At 49.1% G+C, this 26,131-nt stretch overlaps 1 protein-coding gene across 6 annotated transcripts in view; it reads left to right on the top strand.

Moving 5' to 3' along the window:
* The first annotated feature begins 1,038 nt into the window (after positions 1-1,038).
* The window catches only part of RNF220 (ring finger protein 220), a 164,087-nt gene continuing 138,994 nt past the window's right edge, over positions 1,039-26,131 (top strand). For 2 of the 6 annotated variants that reach the window (XM_052666124.1, XM_052666127.1), the window contains exon 1: positions 7,113-7,841. In XM_052666124.1, the coding sequence (XP_052522084.1) occupies positions 7,217-7,841 (625 nt within the window). In that variant the 5' untranslated portion in view covers positions 7,113-7,216. Of the gene's footprint in view, positions 1,056-7,112; positions 7,842-26,131 lie in introns of those variants that run through there. The other 4 variants (XM_052666128.1, XM_052666123.1, XM_052666122.1 and 1 more) reach the window with 3 other exon arrangements.

The following is a 26,131-nucleotide window of genomic DNA, read 5'->3' as shown; positions in this document are numbered from 1 at the left end:
GTTGCTGCTCACACCACAGCCATCGGGTGACTGAAGCACATTGTCCCTTCCTCTGCCTCACGCACTGAGGACAGCCCAACCAGTTGATGATGTTAATGGAGAAGACTTCTATTTGTAGCCTGTGCTACGTAGTATGGTCATATTTTGGAAGTGGCAGTGCAGAATTAGGTAAGAGCTGGCGCTGGCTGGATTATTCTATTTTTAAGAACAACCCAAAATTATTTAGCAGTTGGTGAGTAAAAACAAAAAGGTTCCCTCCTGGGTGGAATAAATAAGTCCATCTTCCCAGTCCCCTGTGTGCTTCACGCAAAACAATAAGGCAATAAGGTCTTTCATCTGATCCCCCATTTGAAACTCACTCTTCCATTCCATGCAGCAGGCAGTTTTGCACAGGACAACGCCAGGGAGCATTAAGCCAGCTCTATGCATGCAGCCATAGGGGCAACGCTGACAAGTTCCCGATCTCAGGGATGCTCGAGGTGGATTTGGAGGTGCTGCTCCCCCGGGTGCCGGGATGCACGGCGGGGGGTGCGGGAAGAAGTTCTGTACCCGAACCCGGGGGGGCTCCCTCGCCTCCCGCTCGAGGCTGGGGCGGGGGGGTCAGGGCTTCCCGCTGCGGGGGATGCTGATATTCGGGATGCAAAACACAGCGGGTGCCGGGAGCTGGGTAGAGCAGCGCGGAGGGGCCGGGGGGGGCACGGCACGCCGGGAGGGCAGCAATCCCCCTGCCCTATATTTGAGCAACTTCGGGGGCTGCAGGCGGCAGGCGGGTGGGCTTCCGATGCTGGACTGCATTTCCCATAGTGCCCGAGCGCCCTAATGTATGCAGTGCTGAGCCCGGCTCGGTGTGCGAGTGTGTGTGTGCGTGTGTGCGCGCGTGTGTGTGTGTGTGTGTGTGTGCAGCCGGGAGTCCCTCGGAGAGTGGAGGCTCATTCACTGATGAGAGCCGGCACTGAGAGGCAGCACTGCTCCTTCCCTCGCACCCCCGGCGCCTCCCGCTCCGCTCCATGCAGCAGCGGGGCCAGCACGCCCGGGACTGCCCCGCTCCCCGCACCGTGAGTACCGGCACCGGGCAAACTTCGCAGGGCAACTTTCCCCCCTCCCTCCCCGACTCCCCGCTCCTTCTCCCTTTCCCCTTTCTCCTTCCCCGGCCCCGGCGAGCAGGGCTGCTCGGAGGGCCGGGTGGGCGGGTGGGGAGCGGCATGGTAATACCGAGGGGAAAGGCGGATAAAGGCTCCCCCCCCCACCGCTTCGGAGAGCCCCCGGCCGCCCGGATCCGCTCCCCTCCCCCCGGTGCCTTTCGGGGGGGACCGGCAGCCAGCAGGGGGATCAGGTGCCGGGGGCCTGGGGACGGCGCTGGGCGGGGGGACCCGACCCGACCTGGTGCGCGGAGCCCTCGCTCCGAGATCTTTCCCTTTTTAACTCTTCTATTATTATTATTATTTTTCATTTCGAGGGGCAGCGCGGCGAGTTGTTTCCTCGCTGCCCTCCGCTGCGATCTCTCTCTCTCCGCCGTTGCTCCGGCAGCAACGATTTCATTTCCCAGCCGCTGCAAAACAAAAACTTTTTCAAAGGAAATAAGCAGATCTGCTGCCTGTGCCACTCGCAGACCCTTCACTTTTTTTTTTTCTGATTTTTTTTTCCTTTTTTTCTCCCCCCACCCCCCCCCCCCACCCCCCCTTTCTGTTTAAAACACGCGAGCGTTTTTCTTTTGCAATACAAGTGCCCGCAGCACCACCGGGCTCTCTGCGCGCCGAGCAGCCGGAGGACCTCATTCCCTCCGAAGCTTTCCTTTTTTTTTTTTTTTTTTTTTTTTTAATAATTAATTTTAATTTTATTTTTTTTTTTAATCACCGGGCAAACTTTTCTAGTTCTTAAGCCGTCCTCAAAATGTGTGATCCCCGATCGGAAGAGTGATTTGTCCGCCGGTGCCTCTCAGCTTAAATTCGGCCGGGGCTGAAGTTTCGCCCCCAGCTCGGCTCCTCTATCCCCGGCGTTTTTCCTCCCCTTCCCCGACCGCCTCCAGGTAGGAGCCCTCCCGCACCGCTCCGCTCCGCTCGAACAAAGGTAGAGTCGCTTTAAATTGTCGCCGTTCTCCAACGAATGCGCTAAAATTACTCCACGTGTCAATCGCGGAGCGTGGAGAGCCGCAAAGGTGAAGGGATTTGTGCGTGTTTTCGCTTAGAAAACTTTCCGGATCGTCGAGAGCTCGCAGGGTTTTATTTCTTTTCGCCGGCTCTAGAGCAGGGAAGCTGTAAATAGGGGTGGAAGCACGGAAAATAATTCCTCACCTTCAGATCTAAATACATAAAAACCATCTGTTTGACCACAATGAAATCATTAGGAACTGTCTACTTAAGGAGTTGTGTTGAATGCTTATCCTTCCACACAGGAAACGTGGATGGTAAGTGATTGTTGCAATAAATTCAAACAACTCCGCGGTCATCCCCGCGTTTGATGATCTGTGTGACCCGGGGCTTTGAGGAGGGGAAAAAGTGGTAGAAAAAGGAGCACGGAACGGGTAGGGCAGGGCGGGGGGCGGGGGGAGGGTGGGCGAGGGCAGCACGACCGAGCCGTGCCGAGTCGGGCCGTGCCGTGCCGTGCCGTGCCGCGCCGAGTCGGGCAGTGCCGTCCGTGCGGGGCTGTGCCGGGCTGAGCCGTGCCGGGTCGGGCCGTGCCGAGCGGAGCCGTGCCGTACCGGGTCGGGTCGGGCAGTGCCGTCCGTGCAGGGCTGTGCCGTACCGAGCCGTGCCGAACCGTGACGAGGCACACCGTGCCGTGCCACCAAACACCTGTTTAATTTACCGCCGCCCACATCGGACCCGCGGGGCAATCTCTAGGCTGCAACGTGGGCATCGCCCCTTTTGATTTTATTTTATTTCCTTGTATTGAAAACCTCTGCGAGGGGCAGCGAATACTGGAGCGGGAGGAGTGGGGCCGGCGGCGGAGTGGGGCCGCTCCGGGCTCCGCGCTCCCCCCGCGGGCGCCGGTGCCGTTCCGGCTGCGGGACGGGGGGGCCGCGCCGCGCACAGCCGTAGGTAGGTGGTTGGTTGCTTTTTCCCCCCCCCTTTTCCCTCCTTTTATTCTTTTACAAAACCCCAGGCGCTTCCTCCCCGCAGTCCGCCGCAGGGTATCCCCTCTCCGCCCGGGGGCTTATTTTTTTTATTTTTTTTTCTTTCTTTTTGGTTTTCTTTCTTTCATTTCTTTCTTTCCTCCTTTCTTTTCTTTCCTCTTTCTTTCTTTTTTTTTTTTTTTTCCTTTTTTCCTTTTTTTTTTTTTTTTTTTTTTCCTCGAAGAACTTTGCAGCCAAACAAACCCCACGGAGGGGCAGAGGCCGCGCTGCCCTCCCAGCCGGTGCCTCCCGGGGCCGGGACCAGCGCTGCCCGCTCCGCTCCGCCCGGCCCCTCCGCTCCGCTCTTTCTATTTTTTTTTTAATTTAATTTTATTTTATTTTATTTTTCTTCCCCTCCTCCTCCCCCCCCAACCGATATTCACAGCAGTGGACATATCTCACGCGTTGGAAAAAATTAACTGTTTTTCTTTTGTATCTTAATCCAGTGATGAGAGCTCTCCTTTGTTGCCTTTCGAGCTCGCATTTGTTTTATTTATTATAAGGAAATCCAGTTCGGTTCAAATATATAATCCATTTGAGCACTTAAATCCCCAAACAGCTGGCATTATTTTGTTTTATAATCTTTGGCTTTTCTGCTCAGAGCATATTTCTAAATTCCTACTTGACATTTATGGGGAAAAAACTTTTTAATGTAAATGGATATTGCGATTTTTTTCTGGGTCTCTCCTCATTTAAATGCATCATCAATTTCCCCGTGTTTCCTTTTGTTTTTATCTTTCTTCCCACCCACCCACCCCCTTTCCCCCTGTAACTTGTTAATTAATTTTTTTCCCCCTATGAAAACTTTGTTTCTGGAGGTAGAAAAATGTTAATTCGCCCCATTATTTGTATCTCTGACATTTGGAAATGGTTGAGAGACCACAAAAATGCAACCTGTTGTAGGAACCCAGGGCGGTGCGTTGTGTGTATTTTAATCGATAGCAGAGCAGTGATTTAGGAAGAGGAACTCCGAGTGGCATTTTAGAGTAAGCTTTGCAGAGGTGGTGGCTGTGTATGCGGCGTGCATGTGCCTGCATTTGTGCTCACCGAGGGGGTTATGCTTGCAAGCAGCTCTCCCTCCTCATTTCCTCACTCGCTGGGGTGATGCCTGCGAATTCCGGCTCTGAGCCTTCTCCTACTTTTATCAGACTTAACTAATTCAGAGCGGTGTTACAATCTCCACGCACAGAGGAACCAAAACCGAGGCGGAGAGAACTGATTACAACTCGTTCCTTGCTGGGAGATTTTATTTTTATGGTTCAGAGCCGTTCAATTTGTCTTGGTGGTGGAGTGTTATTAGCAACACACACAATTACACAGGTAATTTGTGTACACCTTAACCAGGGCGGCTTTAAAAACCCATAACTATGCAGATAGGTAACCATTAAAATTTTATATATTTATATATATGTGTGTGTTTTCATAACCTTGATACTTGGTGGGCAGTTCATGCGGCTCCATAGATTGATCTCCACCCCCTCCCTCCGCTCCTTGTTTAGTTAATTCAACAAAGACTTTTCGCAATCTGTTTGGAGTTTGTCTGATGCCGTGGAAAAGTAGCTGCTGATTTATTTGGTTGCTTTTCGATTTCTGTCTGCAGCCCGTCTTTTCTCCTCCTTTCAGCGGGGATGTCAGCTGTTATTACTTCCTATTGATCCCTTTGCAAAGTGAGAAGTGAACTAAAATTAATGTCAATTCCACTGCTCGGATCAATAGCCGGAGTTATTTTAATCTGGATTTGCGCGAGGTGCTAAATTAAAAAAAATCAGCATAGAGGCAGAAAAGCAGCAGTCCCTCCCTGTGCCCGCTGCCTGCCCGCCACCCCGCGCTGCAGCCGGCCCATCATCCCGCCATCCAGATTTTCTTAATTAAGGAGGTCGGTTAGTTTTCTTCTTTTGGGTTCCGTATTTAAACCGATGACATTTTGACATCGGGAGTGTATTAACGAGAGATTTTCATAATGACCGCTCCGCCGCGGTCTGATCTGCACACTTTGCTGGGAAAGGGGGGGGTAGGGGTTGGAGGGAGGCACTGGGGAGAGAAAACGAAAAAGGAAGTGGGGGCTGAAAAAAAAAAAAACAAGAAAGAAAAAGAAATTTGGCCGGTGAGATATGGTAACGTGTTGATTTATTCCTGGCGTAATGAAGTTTGCAAACGAATAAGCGGCCGCGGTGATTCACAGTATCCTACAGGAGTGTCAAGTGTTGCAGCCAGATTACTAATTTATGAAATACGTTTAACGTAGCGGGGTGGTGGCACAAGTAAAAATAGAAAAGGAGGCAGAGGTGGCTGCTTCGCTTTGTTGTTGTTTCTCTCTTTCTGACTTTCTTTTCTTTTTTTTTTTTCCTGGAAATCCATATTTTCCGTGATCGCTCGGTTTCACTTCCACTGTTTATTTCTGAGGGTGGTGGTTCCTTTGCAAGCGTCCCTTTAGATACAGCTCTGTGCATACACGTGTGCACCTACAGGGCCCTGTGAGCCTCCAGCTATGCCAAATTTCCCAGCGGAGGTGGTTTCCTGGCCACGAGCTTCCAGGAGCACTGCATGAAGCGGCAGAGCAGAGGGCTCAGCGCTGAGCTGGTGCCAGTGCACCACTCTCCCTATGCTCTCTGTGGCAGTGCCTGGGTGGGAAACTTATTTAAAATCTGGAAGAGAGCAGCTTCACTTGTGCGAAATCCATAATGCAGTCATTCAGCACTGAAGTCCGAAGGGGTGCCAAGGAGAGACGATGCCCACTTGTTTTTGCCATCGATACCCATCGCTGGGCGCAGGATGAGGGAGAAGGAGCAGCATTGCCGTGCTGTGCTGAAGGCACGGCTGGCTCCGTGCGCTGTGTTAACCCAGGCTCCCTCATTCACACAGCACAAAAGGCACTCCATTAGGGAGACACTCTTTCAGTAAGTTTTATTTGAGATGTTTGACCCGCTGGATTTAAGAGGCACAATTTGTAACAGCTTTTTATTATTATATGATTTTTCTGGCCCTTTGAGCTCCGGCGGCCGGGATATTGTTTCGGAGTTATGGTCCTTGTGTTTTGAGCCGGGCTGTGGGGCCTGAATGGCAGGCAGCGGAAACTTGAAAGAAAGACACTAGATTGATTGGGGGAGAAAATAACAAAGCAAAAAGCCCGAGTGAACTCAGGGGGACGCAGAGAGGAGCAGCTCTTCCTGGGAGGCTCGACGAGATGCAAGTCAGAAATTTGGTTAACATTTTCCTCTAAATGTTAATGGCACATCCAGGGCAGTTTACAAATCTACTTAAGAGTGAGTGCATTAGGAACTAAAATTACTGATCCATTCTCTCTCGTCCCTGACCCGAAAGGCAGACGTTTGCGGAGATCAGATGGCAGAAGCACCCATTATGATTTTAAACATTGTCAGAGACGCCAGGCATTTTATTGGAGAAGTCTCTTCTTTTGCTAACAGGGAGAGTGCCTGTGCATGTTTGTGATGATGGATCACGCACATGCACCCATACAGACTCATTCATACACCCCATGGCCTGTATTGCATTGTAGGATCCTACGGGTGCGAGAGTGGCCTGCAGTGTATGCTGTCAGAGTGGGGGAAGACATACAGCTGCTGGGTATGGCAGTGGGTACGGCATTAACACGGCTTCTGGTGATACGGGTAACGGTGCACAATAAGTACTGCCATATAGTTACACACACACACAAGCAAATGAGGGCTGTGTGTACGTGTGGGCATTCTTGAGTGGATGCAATTAGATGTACATGCCACTTTTCCCGTATCAAATTCCAATTATCATTTGGAGTTACCATCCTAATTTCAAACCGAAGCTTGTTTATTAGCGGGTGATTAAATCTGCGTGCTGCTCTCCCTGCTTTGCCTTTCATCTGCCTGCGCTGGATGGCACCCTTAACCTGGAAGGCCAGAGCTGCTCCCAGCAGCGTGTGAAGTTCTCTGTTGATTTCCTTGAGCGAGCGGAGTGGTGGGACCCACACCTAACACGTAATCTTCTCTCTTCTGTTTCCTTGCAGCGTCCGGAGGGTGATGACGCTCCAGTAGGTTTTCCAGCCCTCGCTTTGCTTTCCCTCCAGGGAAGGTCGTTCCGCACACGATCCCGCTGAGGAAAGACACTCCGATGGACTTACACCGGGCCGCCTTCAAGATGGAGAACTCACCCTACCTCCCCAACCCGCTGGCCTCCCCGGCGCTGATGGTCCTCGCCTCCACCGCCGAAGCCAGCCGCGACGCCTCCATCCCGTGCCAACAGCCGAGGCCTTTCGGGGTCCCAGTCTCAGCAGACAAGGACGTGCACATCCCCTTTACCAATGGCTCCTACACCTTCGCCTCCATGTACCACCGGCAAGGCGGTGTGCCAGGCGCCTTCGCCAACCGTGACTTTCCTCCCTCTTTGCTTCACCTCCACCCCCAGTTTGCACCCCCCAACCTGGACTGTACCCCGATCAGCATGTTGAATCACAGCGGGGTCGGGGCCTTCCGCCCCTTCGCCTCCAGTGAGGACCGGGAGAGCTACCAGTCGGCCTTCACGCCGGCCAAGCGCCTGAAGAACTGCCATGACACCGACTCGCCCCACCTGCGCTTCTCGGATGCCGACGGGAAGGAGTACGAGTTTGGCACCCAGCTCCCCTCCAGCTCCCCTGGCTCGCTCAAAGTTGACGAGACGGGGAAGAAGATCTTTGCGGTGTCGGGCCTCATTTCGGACCGGGAGACCTCGTCCAGTCCTGAAGACCGAAGTGACAGATGTAAGTACCTCCGTTGGCTTGTTGGCGTTCCTCTCGTTGTGCGCGGTTGAGATACCCAGCAGGTGGCTGTCCTTGTGCTGAAGGAGGGGACGAGCAGCCTTTGCTCCCTGCCACCCCGCAGCATTGCCACGTTTCTTATAAATGGACAGTGACAGGTTGCAAGGGGAGGTGCTCTGGAAGGAAACCTGCCTTTCAGGCAATGCTGACCTGTTGTTATGTGCAAAAAAGTGTCTGAGCCCCAGAGGAGTGATATGGGTATTATACATCAGTAGGTGTGAGCAAGGCTTCATCTGGAGACTTCCCCAGAGCTTGTAGGATGTGCACCTCGAGCTTTGGGGTTTTTATCCCGATCTTTTCTTTACACATACTGTTCTTGTAGCAAATGCATCACCCCCAGGGTTTGTGCCTCAGGTGGGGAAGCTGAGCATATTCATGGTCACCAAGGTCCCTCTTCAAAGCATAAACCCAAGTCTGTTCTTTCAGGTCAAAAAACTGCATCCCAAATAGGTTGTGTGTGTTTCCCACACTGGTGGCTTGGAAGGTGAGGCTCTATGGCTGTAGCTCCCCAGTCACCCCCCATCATTCCCTTCTAGCACAGGGACAGTGTTCCAGGGATGGGCTCCAGGGCTTTGAGCAAGGCAGGTACCCCAAAAGAAGCACTGAGTTATGGTCAGTTTGCCTCTAAGAAGCAGTGAGTTTGCTGCTATGTGTACGCTCCTTTGTTCTGCTGAATTTTCTTCCTAGAAAACAATTCTTTTTTCTGTTGTTGTTATGATTACTATATTTTTTGTGATGAAACTCTGCTGCCCTGCTTCCCCCTCTCCCTTTCAGGCACGATTTTTCCTCTCCCCTTTATGATGCCGAGGAGGTAATAGAGACGTTGTGGCTCTGCCTCCCCTGTCGGCGCAGCTTCCCCAGCCTGTCTCCTTGCATTAGGCACCGCGCTAACTTACCGCCGCTAAAAGGCATCTGCCTAAACCCCGCGTACCTTTTCAATAAAAGTCATCATAAAATCAACCTGCCTTGTAAATCCATCGCTCTTTGCTTTTGAAATATGCCGCCAGTGTGTCTTTTATATTCGCGTTCGCAGGGTGATTCCTGCTGAAGGCAGAAGCTCTGTGTTCCGTGCATTATTCTGCATGGGGAAGGCAGGTGGGATCTCAACGGGGACGTTTTATGTCTGCTGCACGGCAGAGCAGAGCAAAGGCGACATCCCCAACCTTCCACCGACATTAAAATTCTTGCGTAACTACTGGGGCAGTTTACACTAAACATGTCTGTTGGCTCTGTATCGTATTTCCATCACATATAGATGCTGCACCATGGAAACTCAGCTCCATTAGCACCACAGGTTTATCTGTCGTCCAATACGCGGGATGTAGCGCCATTTACACGTGCGTGTGGTTGGCCTTGCTCTCTAAGTGTATACCCAGGGATTGTAGACTCCACATGTTGGGCCGTGAGGATCTGGGTGTGCCTGTGTGATGCGGCCGTGTGTCAGAGCAGGTAGGCGACTGTAGCTTCTGTGCAAGATGCAATAGGGCTCCTGCCAGAGATGGCAACTGTTGAACATTGTCTTCAACCAGCATCACCTTGCCATGTCCAGTGGGTGCTGTTCAGGTTTGCAAGCTCAAATTTTCGGTTGTATTTTTCAGATTCCTGAAAGCATTATATGGGTGGTGAGCTGCTATAGTTGCACTGCAGAGTCTTCTGTAGCGCTGCATAGGAACCTTTTTGGATAGCTCATTAAAATGTTTATTTTTCTTCATAGCCTAAACGGCTATTATTTAAAAAATGTGTTTATTGCAATGTTTTAATATTCCTGAAAAATAACTTCATGCTTGAGATACTTTGAAACACAACGAGAATCCAAAGCTAGGCATTTCCATCTTGGAATGATGAAGTGGGTCTCTTTAGTCCCGTGCATTGAGGGAGCAGAGCCTCATCCTCTTTTCACCCATATGCTGAATTCAGTGAAATGATTTGGGATTTGTCACAACCACTGACACCTGACTCTGTGTGATATACTTGTATTGAAGTGAGAACTCATGCAGCAGCACTGGACCAGAGCTCGTGTCCATGGGATGCTATGAATGCACGGAGGTGAGGTGGTGTTCCTCATCATTCAGCAAACCAGCCTGAGGTTGGTCTGCTCAAACACAGTGCTGTGAAATGCAGGCACTGAGGACACCCAAATGATGCACAAAAGCAGAGACTTCCCAGGGAGCAGCGGTCTCACTGTGTGCTGGATGGGGCCCTTCTGCTGGGTGCTTCTGAGAAACGTGATGCCGTTTGTTGGAGTGTGGGGGCTTCTTGTAAAGCATGTGTTAAAGACACCGAGAGACGTATTTTATGGGTTTCCTTTAATAAACCCACGACAGCCGAGATTCCTAGAAGGAGTGGAAATTAATGGTGTGTTTCTTTCTGCAAAAGAGATCTATAGCTCCATTTTAGAATCAGAAGAAAAAAAAAAAACCACAAACAAAACACAATAAAAAGACCCTTTTTGCTCCTAATAAAACCCATCCCCATGGCCTTCTGCATGAAGCCACCACCACGTCACCTTCCCACGAGGTGATGGGCAGAAGCCTGTAGCCTTCCCGTTGCTTTCTCCCACTTGCTCTTCATCTTGCATTTGCCATGACCTGCTGGTGTGTCAAAGATTTGCAACCCCTCAGCCACAGCTTCCATCCCATCAGAACCTGCTCTTCCGGTCTCAGCTGCTGCCGTTGGCTCTCACGCAGCTCCAGGAGGGGAGCTCTATGGTGGCATGCCTTGCTGGGACCTCAAATCCTGACCCCAAATCCCAACTCCAAATCCTGACTCACTGCAGCACGGGGATGGCATCGGCTGCTCCATAGGTTTTGACAGAAGGAGCTGCGAAGGGCAAAGTATGAGCATTATTAATACAGTACAGTTAGTAGAATATTATGAACTGTTATAAATCATTACTGCTAAACTACAGTTATTAAAGGAAATGACCAAAGTGCACTTTCTGAGCCAGGATCTCCGACAGTTAAAGCGTTATTTTATTATTTCACTTGCTAACTTGCAAAATTCAGGAGGCAGCGGCAGTTTCCTGGTTGGGCTGCGATGGTTGCACGAGGGATTGGGAGACGCTGGAGGAGTGGGCATGCACAGCAGGAAGCAAGCACGGGATTTAGTCATTGCTTTTCTCTTTCTCTGATAGCCTATAGGTTTTGAAGGAAGGAGACATTCCCCTCATGCAGGTGCTCTGGGCCCACCAAGGCCACCAAGGTCTTTCTGGAGTTCCCATAGAAAACTCAAGCGTGAAGGTGCTTTGGAATTGTCAGCAGTTGTTATCTGTGTGGTATCATTTAGACAAGTCCCATTAAATGCTAGCAGCAGTTCCATTCTCTCCTCTTTGTTTGCCTTCCAAGGAGCAGAAAACAGACATAATTATATTTTACGTGAGACTCTAAGATTTCCTCTCATCTCCTCCTCTGCTTAATATCTGCAGCTATAAAATAAATTCCATTTGTGCATACATGGTGCTAGACAGAGGTAAATAACTGTCATTCGAAATCTGCCTAACCTTAATCTGTACTGGGAGCACTATAGAGCACCGTATCCATTTGTATAATATTAGGCTTTATTTTTATTATGGATTTCTAATGCAAATTCATAGCGGGGACAAAGTTGTTTTCTGCTAATGCTGCACTCCAAGGAAAGCGGCTGCTACGAGTGAATGGTGACAATCTCTATCCAGCGGTTTGTGGTCCTCAATCACGTCAGTATACCTGGGGGGCATTTTTCATCCTTGCTCTTCAGGATTAAAAAGCAGATTTGAGGACTTTCGAGGACATTTTTTGGCTATGCAAAGCAACTGGGACCAACAGTTAGTGGGACTGGTGTGGCTCTGGGTTACACACACGAAGCTTCCCTGGAAGCCAGCCTGGAGTCAGAGTGCTCTGATTGAACACTGACAGTGACATTTGGTGCAAATCTGTGGCTGTGATCTTGTTTTTTTGTCTTTCCTTTGGAAAACATAGATGGTGGCAGTGATAAACAGAGCGTCCTTTGGCCACCAGAATTGCTTTCTCCTTCAGCCCCTTGCTGGCATCTTGAAGTGTAGCAGAAGAGAGGAGAAAGCAAAGCTGGTAACTTGGAGCTGAGGTCTACTTTCTCACCGCTATTTTAGGGAAGAATGTGTTTTGTACTTTTCCTTGTCAGTGCTGGGCTCGTGGTGCACAGCTGTTTGCAGCGGGAAAAGGAAGGCGCTGCGTGCCTCTGCATCCCTGTAAGAGGAAGAGCTGGAATCCGTGTCCTTGTTTCCCGCAGCAGCATGGATTCTGGGTAACTGGCTCCAGGCAGAGTGACACAGCCCAGGATTTTTTAATTCAGAAAACACAAGAGCTTTGATGCATTTTGCTGGTGCAGTCCTGCACACCCGCATGTGCCCTGCGCCCTTTTGCAGGGCCAAAAGTGCATCTCAGGTCTGCCACAGTGAGTCCACGTCGCTCTGTTGAGATTTTCAGGAAAAATCACTTTGCTTCTAATTAAGATAGTTTAAATTTTAGAAGTCTCGACCTTTTCATCTGATTTTCGTGTTGTTTCCCTATAGGAAGCAACTTGCAAAGCCATTTAATATGTGCGACTGTCTGTCCTGTAGCATCCCTCACTATAAGGGAACATAAGATAGCAATCCCTCATCCCAGGCAGCCTGCTCTGACACTGGGAAGGCATACAGAAGGCTCTGCACCAAAACACAGCTCTGCCTTCTCCTCTGGCCTTGCTTCAAGTATGAGAAATATTATGGGGAGCTTCCCCCTAGGGCTTTAGGAGAGGCTCTGCAGAGTGCTGGCGTCCCAGTTCTTCCTCTGTGCTCAGGGCAGGGGCTCACTGAGCTGAATGCCATCCTGGTGTCTGGAAGTCTCTCGTGGGCTGGAGGGCATCTTGTCCCAGTGTCACTGTTGGCAATGTGGATGGCTTGGGAAAAGGTGGACAGCAGGTGAGCAGGGTGCAGCATCACTGCCAAGGGGCCTCAAATGCCCTGCACAGAACCCACTTCCTTGTTGGGTTCTTGCAAACCAGTTTCACTTCCCACTACCAACCATCGATTGGAGGTGAGCCTCCAGTACAGCCCTCAGCCAGGATGGCTGCTTTCCCCCTGAGCACTTCTCTTAAGGAAGCAGTTTGACCACTGCTCTCTCTTTTTTTTTTTTTTTTGGCTTGAAGATGAAGGAGAAGTTGGGTCTGTAAAGGGCTGAGCACTGGGACCAGCATGAAGTGGGGAGCATGCTGGAAGTCTGGGGTGAGGCACAGCAGGACGCAAGCAGTCCGCACACCAGGAGTTAAACATCATCAAGCTCTGCAGAGGGAGTGTGAAATATAAAGGGTCTACAAGTTATTTCTGTCCTCATTTGGCCCAATACTGAAATAAGTGTGATGGCAGTTGGATCAGGACTGGAATATACTGGAAAAATGGAGAGTGAGAGCGTGCAGATCTCTGTCTCCATCAGCCAGAAGCACTGTTCCCACTGTCTCATTATGTTCCCTCTTAAAAATGAAAACGCCTTGACTGTGGAAAGAGAGGGAGATGGTGTCAGAGCAAGGCAGGGTGGGGAGAAGGGCTGTGAGCTGGTTTCACTTGGATGTGCCTGAGATGTTGTGCTGCCTGGGGAGCTGTGCAGGGCGCAGCCTGGATCAAGCCTTGGTTTATGCTGTATTTCAAGGAAGAAGGGGCCTTAAACTGGGGAAATGCTTCCTTTTGGGTCCTCTCTTCAGGAGCACCGCAGGGACACACCATCTTCCCAGGAGTGGGGGTGCCCTGTGGGGCTGGAGAAGGTCACGGCGTCAGTGAACACTATAGGGGCCGCTGTGTCCGGATGGAGCTGCACCTGGGCAAAGAGGCAAGGGAAGTCCCAGTGTGGTGCGATGGGCTCTGCAGGCGGGGAGGGCAGGAGGGGGCTGTTAGAAGGCACTTGCAGGCGTCACTGTGTACTCAGGTGGCTCAGTGATGTTCGGGTGGTCCCAGAGCCACACTGTTTGCAGCTGAGGAAATGTGCTGCAAGCTGTTCATATGCAGATTGTTTTACTTCTGTTGCTTGATGTTGGGATATGGAACGCAAAGGCACAGCCGTGCCTCCTTCTCCGTGCCCCACAGAGAAGGAAAAGGGAAGGGCTGTCTGGGCACTTCAGCTTGGGCTCTATTGACCTTGGACAACAGAGCCGTTCCTCACAGACAACGTGAATGCAAGGGTTGCCACGTTTCTGTGCACTGAAGGTGGTGGCATTCCCATCTCAGAGGTGCTCAGAGCTGCCTGCGTTGCTGCACCAGCACTGGAGGGATGCAGTCTTGTTCAATAAACACATCCCTGGCATTTGTTCTGAATAAACTTTTGCCAGACATATAGATGTCTTTCTCATGAAATTTGGGTGAACAGCTGAAAACAGTGGCTAGGAGCAGCAGAGAAAGAAACGGGGAAAATTTGGAGTAAGGTAGATAAAAGTGAGAGATAAAAGAAATAATGCAGGGAAGGATGAGTAATCGACATTCTTGGAGTCGAAGCACAGGCTCTGGCTTCCTTCCTGAGCAGTAAAATAAAATTAAAATAAAAAAAAAAAAGTCTTTAGAACAACAAAACTCTGGACGCGCTGGTTTCCTTCCTGACGGGCCCAGCCTCGTGGTGTTTCGATGAGTCCTCATTGGCAACCAGGGCTGATCTAAAGGCCAAAGGCAGAGAGATTGGGGGGGAAGGGAGAAGGGTTTAACTCTTAGAGCCCTGCTGCCAGAGATTTGCAGTGTGTGGGTCCTGGAGCATGAGCAGTGCTGCTGCCATTGGGCTGGTATCAGCTGGCACATCAGCCCAGTGGGCAGTGGGGATGTGTGAGAGGCAGGTCGGGTGCTTTGGGCAACTCGTGTTTTGCTGTGAGCTCTCTGAGGCTCGCCGCTCTCTGCAGGGTTCCCCTCTCTGAAAGGTCGAAGCTACTTCTTAATTCCCAGCAGCTGACAAAATATTTATTTTCAGGTACTTAAAATATTATAATTTGAAGTGGAGTCCAGGGCCCTGGCTGGAGCTGAGCTTTTGTACTAACAGCCCCAGCGAAATGACTTTTTCCTCCTACGACTTGCCAACAAACGCTCGGAAAATAATTGTGGGACAGTCATCCCTTTAGTGAGCAGATCAAGAAGATTTGAGACTTGCCAGAGCCTTTCAAAGGGCAGGCCAAAGGTTCAAGTTGCTGCCAGTTCTATTTGTCTTAGCCTTTATACTTACTTTTGTGTCATTAATTTCATCAAATGCCTGAGGGTAAAAGGCACCCAGCGGGCTGTTGCTTGTGCCGAGTTCTTTGGGTGTGCTTGGACACCTCTTGGGAAATAAGCCCGGCTTTTTGTGCAGAGCAAGATTAAAGCCAGTGCACACTCAGGAGACCCTCACTTACCCCAGACTAAAGTTGTTTCCTTTCTAAGGCCCTTTCAGAGCAGGTTGTGCAGAAAGAAGTATATATGAACGATGCTCTGCACCTACAGGACCTATAGGGATCTTCAGAAATAAAGCATTGCAATAAGATTTTGTCAAACCACTGAAATGAGGGCTGAGCACAGAGAGGTGAGCAGAGCATCTCAGGGCTGTTGGCCTGACTTCCCATCGCTGTCTGCATCCCAACAGCTGCTTTCCGACCCTTCCTGCCCCAGCGCAGCCAGCCGAGCACGTTAATTTCTCAGCAGAAGTGTTGTAATCATTAGGCAGCTCGTCGGAGGGATCAGCAGCACTTAACCAGATGTGAAAGACGCAGCTCAGGGTCCCTGTTCCATCACTGGGTTGCAGCCAGCTGCCTCACTGTGCCTGCTTTGGTGCCTGGAGGGGCTGCAGGAGGTGCCCAAGGCCAGACTGGATGGGGCCCTGGGCAGCCTGATCTGGTGGGGGCAGGGGTTGGAATGGATGGGTGTTAAGGTCCCTTCAACCCAACCCATTCAGCAATTCTGTGACCTTGGGCTGAGTCATCCTGACAATTCTTATATATAGTAAACTTTTATATATACACACTTGCGAAGTGTGTTACGCTTAAAAAAAACCCATATACAAGTTATAAGTTTATGGTTATGGAGAGAAAAAATCAGCGAGACCAAGGGAGCAGACGAGATTTAAAACTGATACTGTGTTATGCTGAAAATCCCAATGCATCTTTGTGTGTGTGTGTAAATGGTAAATTCTTCTCTGAGTTCTGGGCTTGTTTCTTAATGTGCATCACGTAGCAGAATAGCAGTGTGGACACAGTTGCAAATACGGTATGTGTTTTATTGTGAGCATTACGCTGCATAGCAGAGCGCGGGCGCTGAATACCGCAGCCGGTTATATACAGCTGTAAATGGAGCTACCTGCTGTTCTGCATACAGCAAGCTGCCTATTTATGAGTAAATACCAGCCTAGGTGAAATAACAACAAAACAGGAAGTTGCATTAAAGACTTCAATGTTTAGAACCAGTTTGCTCAAAGCTCCCGGGACTGCGCTGCAGGGAACAGCCCTGCATTTTTTGGCATTAAGTCTTTTCCATCTGATTTTTCTCATTCTGAGAGTTTAAGAGCCTTTGCTTAACTCTGCTGCTCATCAGAGCGTAGGGTAATTCAGATGCGTTTGCAGGCAGGGTGAGAGCGGGGCTTTGGCTGAGGAAAATGCACACGGACTCCTGCCTCGGTGCAGCTTTGGGGTAATGTGTGGGGACACGAGTGCAATCCCCGCGGTGCCACAGCAGGAGCTACAGGCACCGGGGCAGAGCGAGAGCTCCAAAATGAGCGATGCCTTCTGAAATACCGGCGTGTTTAACCTAGAGGGAGCTCTCCTACATGAAGAATGCGGCTTTGCCCGAACAGTTTTCACCATGCACACCCTTAGCGAGCTGCTCCGAGCGCACCCGGGTACCACACTGACGTGGAGGGGGACCCACGGGCCACTGCTGCTCTACTGTTAGAAACTGATGGAGATTTCTCCTGCTGATAACATTTCGTCTCTTTTTCCTGCTCCCCGTGACACAGATGAGGCAGGGCTGTGATGTTTTGAGGGTTAGGTGAGCTGGTGTTTCCTTTCCTGGAGGCTAGATGATGCTCAAGGTGACCAGGGTGGATGATGTGACCATACAAGTTCTTCAGCCCTCATGGGTCCTGTTCCCAGAAGACACAGGAGTGCAGAGTGAGGATTGGCAGTGTTCGAGGTGCTGGAAAAGAGGGCTTGAGAGAGATAAAGCCTGGAGAGATCATGGAATCATAATTGAGTAGGAAGAGACCTTTAAAGGCTGTCTAGTCCAACTCCAATGAACAGGGACATCTAAATCCCTATCAGGTGCTTAAAGCCCCATTCAGTCTGACCTTGAATGTCTGCAGAGGCAGAGCATTCACCACCTCTCTGAGCAACCTGTTCCAGCATCTCACCGTTTTATTGTTAAAAAAACTTCCTTATATCCAATCTAAATCTCTCCTCTTTCAGTTTGGAACCATTTCCCCTTGTCCTATGTCAAGGATGGGTGCTTTTCTGTGTGTTGTTTTTTGATGAATTTGGGGAAGGAAAGGACATGCGTGAGCTGAATGAAAAAGATAGTTGGAAAGAACTAAAGCACATTTTTCATCTGATTCTTAAAGAAAGGCTTTGCACTAACTTTGTGCATGGCTTCAGTTTGTAGTATGTTCTTCATTTTTCCATACAGAGCCAGAAGTGGCATGGGTTTAGTGGGCATAATGATGATGGGTTGCTGGTTGGACTCAGTGATCTTAGTGGTCTTTTTAAATCTCAATGCTTCTATGATTCTAAGTGGGAGCAGCAGAAGCGACTTAGACCCAAACCCCTTATTTGATTAAAAAAAAAAAAAAAAAAAGGAACTGGGATTGGAATAAACACATTCCCTGGGGACTTGCGCTTCTCTCCACGTTTTGGACGATGCCCATTCCACCTCTCCATCTTGCTGCCTTTGCTGTGTGTAACACTATAATGTGATGGAAAGTACAGCAATAATAGCAGGGTAGCAAAATCTCTGGCTTTGTAAATATAGATGGGTTCAAATGCAGCAGCCACAGACATGAAGGAAAGAAAGAATGAACAGACAGACAGACAGACAGACAGACAGACAGACAGACAGACAGACAGACAGACTTTGGAAGGCCTCACATAGGCAGGGATCTCCAGTAAAGTACCATTGCCTCCACTGCCAATGCTTAAATGAGGTCTGGGAAGGAAGGGATGGACCCTGGCTCCAACCCTCCCAGTCACTCAGGTACATTGCATGCACCTGGGCTCCCCTGATTTGGCCCTGCCTTTCCACCAGGTGCTCAATCACAATTTCAGGCCATGACTTGGCATTTCTACTGCACTGTTCTAATCGAGACATCACACCTGATCTCCCTGTCCATTCATGTGCTGACCTCCAGTATTGCTTCTCAGTATTAGAGTGGCACAGAAGACTTTGCAAATCCTGCATCCTGCTAGATGCCCAAATCACGTATTTAGAAATGATGCCAGTGCTGGTTTGACATGTGTCCTGTGACCATGGATGGTCACAGCCATTGACTGAAGGTGACAATGCATGGCATGAGGGCATGGGTGTGAGCACAACCCTGCTGCCCAGGTGTGCTGCAGCTTAGAGTGCTGCTCCTCCACCGTTGTATCCACGTCCTGCTTTCCTGAGATGGGTTGTAACTTATGTGAGCATCCTCTTCCTGACTCCCATTCCCTCAGCGTTAGCGCTGTGGGTGTACCAAAAAGGCTGATCTGTGTTAAAGGAATTTGTCCAATGGCAGACCTCTGAAGGAGCCTCTAACAGGCAATTAAGGCATAAAAAATATTTCCATCGAGTGAGCCCTAAATAAATGCTTGTCACCGCTGATCAGAGTTGGTTTATTTCCATGTGTGTTTTCCTTCTTTCTTTTTTTGTATAACTTACAGCCCTGTAAATGCTCAGCAGCTGTTAATATGATTCTGTCGATACGTTTACCATGGTGATTTGGCTATATTTGGCGAGCGTGTGAAGAAATCACTCACCGGTGAGAAGGAGGAAAGACAAGCTGTCGATAGCGAGGGAGAAATGCTAATAACCCGGTGACAAATCATTCCTGGGAATCTCGAAGGGTTAAAAAAAAGGGGCCGCGAGGAGTGAAGGTGACTCATTGGGAGCTGCAGACACCAGCTGTCATCTCCAGCTCCTCCTGCGCTTCATCACTTCACTTTTCTAAAGAAATATTTTGTTCTAATTCAAACAGACCCAGGCTTGTTTGTTTTTTATGAATTATTTACCGGGGAGGAGAACCTCCCGAGGTATCCATCTTCGCTCAGGAATAAGTGGACATTCAGTGCTTTAAAGTGCTCCATCCCCTCCATGATGAGTCTTTTTCATTCAACACCTACTTCCATGCAGAATAAATGCCAGAAGGCCAAATCTAGCGTTGAGTGTGCAACGGAGGAGCCCAGTAGACATTGGCCTCATCCAACTGATCTTGTGCCACGGGACTGAGACATCCCAGGGAACACTTGTGCCACGGAGACATGAGGGTTCCCTGCCCCTGAGCTGCTTCTTGGCGTGTTCCTGCAGCTCAGTGTGCCCAGATGTGCTCCTTGCACGCCAATAGCTCTTCCAGTGGCTACAGGAGCTCATCTGATATTTTGCAGTCCCAAAAGATCTGATCCAGCGGCCGTGGAAGTAAATAAATGGAAGAATGTGTGCTACTTGGACTGGGTATCCGATTAGCCCCTAAATGTTAGTTGATCTGCTTTGGGGTTATGACAGACAAATATTGCCCCAAGGTTACTGCTACAGGAATAATCGATCTACCTGTCTCAGCCACATCCAGGCTGCCTGTCATCACTGCAATAACCAGTTACACGTTACATCCTGGGAACATCGTGCCTGACCAGACAAGTTGCCTTTTCTTTCTGTGGTCTGAGGCCAGACAGTACCATTTTCAGCATATTTAAGATCATTTCTACTTGACACTTATCTGCTCCACAGGATATTGCTACTTGACTGCAATGTCCTCATTACAACTACTTAGGTTTAATTCATAATTTTTATTTATTTCTTTATTTTTATGGAATAAATAACGCGGCCTGCCAATAAATGGCTTGGTCCTCCAAACAATTTAGACAGACAAAGTGCCTTGAGTGTGATTTAGCTTGAGTGGTGTAAGTCGCACGCTTCTACAAGCTTCAAAATGACAGGAGAGATAATCCCATCAGGCAGTCTGTAAAACAGAACAAGTCTGGAGAGTGGTTTTCTTGTATACAATTACACTTAGAGACACAGAATTAGATGGAAGGGGATTTGGGACCTTGGGAGGCTGAGGAAGGCTGGGTCCTATGTGCAGATAATACAGTGGCACAAAGCACAGCGACTTAGGCACACTTCTTCCCTTCAGTCTTCTGCAAAATCTCCTGACTCGGTGTTGATTTTCTTGAGATGGTGTTTATTTAAATCAAGATAATAATCTTCCAAATATACCCTAAAATTATACGGCCTTATAAATCCTGTCATAATATATTCAGTAAAACTGTCAGGTGATCATTCTTAATGTAAGATGAGACCTTTTCATTTCCATCCAGTCAGTTAGCACTAAATTAACTCCTTGGAACAGGCTCAGAGTCATTCATTTGAGTAAATACCCCGGTTATTTATTGAATATACAGAAGTGCTGTCTGTGCCGGGGCTGGGAGCGAGGGCTCCTCTTCCCATCCCAGCTTTGGTGCTGGTCAGCAGGCAGCTTGGAGCCAGTTGCCTAACTTGTATGCTTGGAGCTAGAACAGGATTCTGCTATGGGATTCCTGGATGATAACTCAGCATGCATGAAAACTTCAGTGACACCCATAAAAACAGAATCATTTGAGTTGGAAGTGACCCTTAAAGGCCAGCTCGTCCAACTGCCCTGCAGTGAACAGGGACATCCACAGCTCTGTTGCCTGCTCAGAGCCTGGTCCAGCTTAATCTTAGATGTTTCTGGGAATGGGTCAACCAGCACCTCTCTGGGCAACCTGTGTCAGTGCTTTACTACTCGTGTTTCGCTCTGAAGTTTGGTGCAGCCATCAGTTGACTCACAATGATTCATTCCAACCATAGGCAGGGCTGCAAGCACCATTCCTAACCCACTGCTTCAGCAGTGACCCAAGAGTGGGGATTGCTAAAGAGCTCATGGACATTCAGACCTAATATCCTGTATAGAGCACCATATTCAGCTTACCCAACAGGAGAGTCAAATAAAAATAAATGAATTAATGAATCAAATCCTGATGGTCCGGATCCAGGCCATAAGGAGACACACTCATCCTGCACTTCTGGGAGATCAAATTCACTGCACAGATCAAAGAAAGAAGAGGAAAAGCTCTTCAAAAGTCAGGAAACAAAATCACCTTCACCTTCCTTTAAAGGAGGAAAGTTACTGGACTGCAGCCTGAAAGACCCAGAGCGGCAAGCATTAAAAGGAAGCGCTCAGTCGGACAGGGCTCTGTCAAAGGTGAGGTGCAAAGTGTTGGCATTTCCACGTGGGAGTCTGGAGCTCAGAGCACAGCTCCCAGAGAGCCATCTCTTACCCTACCACAGGAGCTCTGTGTCCCCATCCTCTAGAAAAAAAAACTAAGAATCATAGAATCGTTTGAGTTGAATGGGATCCTTAAAGGTCATCTAGTCCAACTCCCCTGCAATAAGCAGGGACACCTACAGCTCCATCAGGTGCTTCATCCATCCTGATCTTGAATGGTCAACTGGAAGAAGAGAGAAAGCAGCTCCCCACCTAGAAGAAGGAGAAAGAAGTGAAACGGGGTGTGTAGGAAAACAGGGTCACTCGCACAGGGCACACAAAGCCAGCTGTGCATGGGGACCCAGGTGGCAGCAGGACACCAGGTTTAGACAGAGTGCTCAGCTCTGTCTTTGCAGTCCAGTTGACCTGGGGCTGTTTTCATGCCTAACAGGGATTTCGTGTAGTTTGTTTTGTTTTAGTCTGACATTGTTTAGTGTTTAAAGGTTACCTGGGTTAGGAATTTTACTGTTGTATTGATTGGCTGGTTTCTTCTGTTGTGTCACTGGAGATGAGAAGGAATTGAGAAAAATGCTCCCGATTCACTCACCAAACATGAGAACTCCAAAGACTTTCTCCTTCTCTGCTCTTCTACCATGTGTGAGCAGGCACACAGGGCTTCCTCCCTCTGCTGCCAGGTGCTGTGTGGGGACCAGTGCTGCAGACACCTGGTGACTCCAGAGCTTGCGGCACAGGCTCTGCCACTCACCTCTCACCCCGTCAGCAGAGCTCTGGAAAGCACAAATTCTGCTGAGATTACGTTATAATTTAAGGCAGTGAACATGTGCTCTGCTGGCAGCTGTAAAGATTCATATCATAAAGTTTTACAGTGGAACGGTTTCTGTAAAAGCATCGTTAGAAAGGGGGAATCGTGCCCTTAATTCTTACAATGTATGGGGCTGCCTGGCTTGATTTGGTTTTAGCGGTGCTTGGTGTGACCCTATGCTGCCATTTAAAACCTGTCCTTCCTTCCTTCCTTGAGGCTCTGATGCTTCAGTGCCTGGGGAAGAACTAGAGATGCTGAAGAGCTTTTGTTTCCTCCTGGTGACTGGTGAGGTTAGGGATCCTACAGGAGTTAACAGAACCCATCATATCGTGATGTCCGTGGTATCTAAGTGGGGTTGCATGGACCTCAGCTCTGCATGGTGGTGGGTTCTTTCGTTTTTTTTGGCTATCAGGGAGAAAGATGTCTTGGTGTGTGCCCTTCTGGTGTCATAGAATATAATCATAGAGTCATGGAATCATTAAGGTTGGAAAAGACCACTCAGTTCATCCATTCACCCCAAACCACCCCACTATGCCACAAAGCTGGATTGGTTTCATTCTTTCAGAACACGACACCAAGTTCTGTCCCATAAAACAGTTGTGTCCAAAAGGAAACATCACCACAAGTTGCTATGGATTCCAGGACCACGCGCCTCCATTAACACAATGGCATTGCTCAGGGTTTGAGTGGGAACCCTTCACCAACCTGAGTTTGGGCTGACACAGCCGGTGAGAATCTGCAGCTGGTGCACGAAAGGGGAATGAATTAAACATAATATGAATAATACAGTCAATACGGCAGCCATGAGTTGTTTATTTTTATGTTAAATTCAATGCATTTTTGTCGCCCTCATATTTTGAGTGATCAATAGGGAAAAGATTTTCATATTAACAATACTCAGCTGTATTGTGGAAGCGGGGGGAAGCGGGAGGTTTTGGCAGCTGGGCCGACGTGCAAGGTTTTTGTCATCTCTATGGGACGTGCAGCGAGCAGTTTGAGATTATGACTAAGCATCACAGGTATATGCATTCGCCGAAAGATCAGCAGTGAAATCGTTTCCAGTATTCCCATTCCGATGGTTATCTCCAGCCCTAGCAGTTAGCACCCCACTGGGGAACGGGGCTGCAGCAGAGCTCTGTGCGCTGGTGTTTGCGGCGTTGCAGGAGGAATGCACCGCAAGAACTCCTGGTTCATCTTTCAGTTTTATTTATAAACCAAGCACGGTGCAAACTTAGTGCAAACAAAGAGCCACAGTGCAGAAGGCATGGCATTGTGGGCTTTGATCTGAGATGGAGGGCTGTGTTCTGTTGAGCTTTTCAGCTGCGTGGTTGAAACCAAGAGAGGAATTCAGAAAAGGGGGAATGTTCCAGCTCCAAGTGAGGCTCTGTGAGATATTGGCAATGAGCTTGAGTAGGGTACGGGGAAATCCTTTCAGTATCTAGAGAAGGGGCTGAAAGAAAGAAGTGGTCAGATTCTTCAGCACTGCTGTGACAGGACAAGGGGAAATGGTTTCAAATCAAGAGAGATTTAGATTCAGTATAAAGAAAAAGTTTTTTACAATAAAGTGGTGAGACAATGGAACAGGTTGCCCCGTTCCTTGAGACATTCAAGGTCAGTCTGGACAGGGGTCAGAGCACCTGGTGGAGCTGTCGGTGTTTCTGCTCATTGCAGGGGATTTGGATCAGACCCTTAGGGGTCCCTTCCAATTCAAATGATTCTGTGGTTCTATGCAATAGGACCCTCTTGGCCTTCGTCTGCAAACGGAGGGACAGACCAGGGTTCTACCAGTGCTCTGGTAAAGGGCACTCCATGTGTTGTGATGCGTGCTGCAAGCAATTTTCAGCTCTGCCTGGCCAAATTGCTTTGGAGCCCTATGGTTGGGTTTTGACTGGGACACAATGGCCAAGTCTTGTGATGCTAAACCCTGCCCTCGGTGGGTGCGTAGATGAGCAGGATAGTTCAGCACTGCTGAACTTTGCATATGCATTGGTCCAGATCTGCAGGGCTCAGCACCAGGCAGCCCCAGCCCTGCTGGCTCGGAGGAGCAGATCGATAGCAGAGGCGGGTGATAGATGAGGAGAGTTAGGGATGGATAATCTGCTGAATTTACATGACCCAGGGTGGTCCGGGAAGGCTGTGAGACTTTCAATAGGAGACAGAAGTTGCCTTAGTTTCCAGCTGCTGACTGCATTTTAAAAACATTGCAGGGTCTGTTTGGGTGGGTGGAGGAAGCTGCCAATTGTGAGCAGAAAATGAAAAGAGGCATGTTTGCTGCCGCGCTCCCGAGGAGGCTGGGGGCTGCCCCCCCATGTGCAGTGCTCCGGCTTCCCTTTGCTCATGCGTTGGGAAATGCTGGTAGGACTGGTAGTGCTTTGCATAGATGGGTGTTGTGCAGAGATGTGGGCTTGCTCCATCTCCATAGGAAGCATAGGGTCTCAATCCAAAAATCTCTTCATTTTCAGCGCTGAAGTTAGCAGGGATGTTGTGAAAGCATGCACTAGCAGGTAATAAGGAAAGGCGAAAAGCTGCACTTTTAAATTAAAAATAAACAAATAAATAAATAAAACATTTTCCAGTCCCACTGATACAGGAGAGTGGAATTTTAGACTTAATCCTGTAAAACATTGCTAAATGCCTTCTGCCAACAGAGCAGAGCATATGCCAGCAACAAGACTCTGTGAGGAAACTTCCCCTGAATTGAGGCCACCCTCTGACTGTTTACAGTGGTGTCTTCCCTTTGTCTTTTGTCGTTTGATCTCTCCCAGAAGCATCTGGTCTGGTTTTGCTGGAGACACCATGCTGGGCGTGTTGAGCAGAAAGGCTTTTCTGCCCCATGCAATGCCCCAGGGCTCACTGAGGTGCCCCAGACTGCCCTGCCGGACAGGGCACTGTATTGAAGCAGAGATGCTTTGGAACTGTTTGCAGGTGCCCAGCCACTGACCTTCCCACAGTTAAAATAGTCGCCATCCAATGTGTGCAAGCAAAGCAGGCAGTATGATCCCATTGCTACTGTCATTACTGCCACAAGGATCCTGCCCCACAAGCTTGGTGTTTCCTTGTTATCAACAGTTCTGGGCAGCAGTGGAGATGCCCACTTGTGCACTGACATATCTGTGTGCAAGCACAGCATGCATGTCACCCATAAAGACGTCAGCAGACAGATATCTGGGCACACGTCGCTAGGCTGGGCTCTTTGTACACTGGTGTTTATTGAATGGGCTTAACACAGGGCAAAGTTCCCTTTGCTTTCTACTTCCCGATGTTTCCGGGAGCAAAATGCCCTGCTGGAGCCTCACTGGAATGGCCAGGTGGATAACTTCAGGAAAAAACCCCAATCTTGCAGCGCTGCTCCAGTTAAGGAATTAGCTCCTCTCCCTCTCTCGCTGTCAGTTTGGTGGCACCCTCCATGCTCTGCGTTTTAATTCCAGTCTCTAATCTCAGCCGCTCCTGTGATAAATTAATTGTAATGATAGAGGCCCCAGTTACGAGGTCTGCACCGTTTGCTTGTAATCTGAGCGACAGGTTTAGGGCCTGCTTTATTTAAGATGCAAGGGTAATTACATGGGAGTTAGCATATGCAGGCAGGGAGATATGATTCATTCTCCCAGCGACGGCCATGACACAGCTGTTTGTCGGATAAAATAGAGGAACCGTGTTGTTACAAAATGTTCCCCTTATTATACCTCATTAAAAACAAGGCTGCGATAAGTCAGACCTGGCAATGAATAAAATGTATTGCCCCCTGTAAAAGCTGATAGGAGAGGAAGAGGGGCTTCCAAGCAGCCTCGGGTCATTTATTTATTTTCTGTTCTCTTTCACTCTCTGTGTTCTTTCTTTTCCTTCCTATTCCTGCCTGGAAAAATAAAAAGGAAAAAAAAGAAAAAAAAAAAGAAAAGAAAGAACATTCCTTTTCTTTCTTTCTTTCTCTCTTTCTTCCTTTCTTTTTTTTCCTTTCTCTTTTTCTTTGAACCTGCCCCAGCCCTCCCCTCCTGGGAGCAATAGCAGATAAGGCA

Source organism: Tympanuchus pallidicinctus, unplaced genomic scaffold (assembly GCF_026119805.1).
Source record: "Tympanuchus pallidicinctus isolate F22 unplaced genomic scaffold, pur_lepc_1.0 scaffold7, whole genome shotgun sequence".
In the NCBI taxonomy this organism is placed as follows: Eukaryota; Metazoa; Chordata; class Aves; order Galliformes; family Phasianidae; genus Tympanuchus; species Tympanuchus pallidicinctus.
This window is presented reverse-complemented; position numbering and strand designations above follow the sequence as displayed.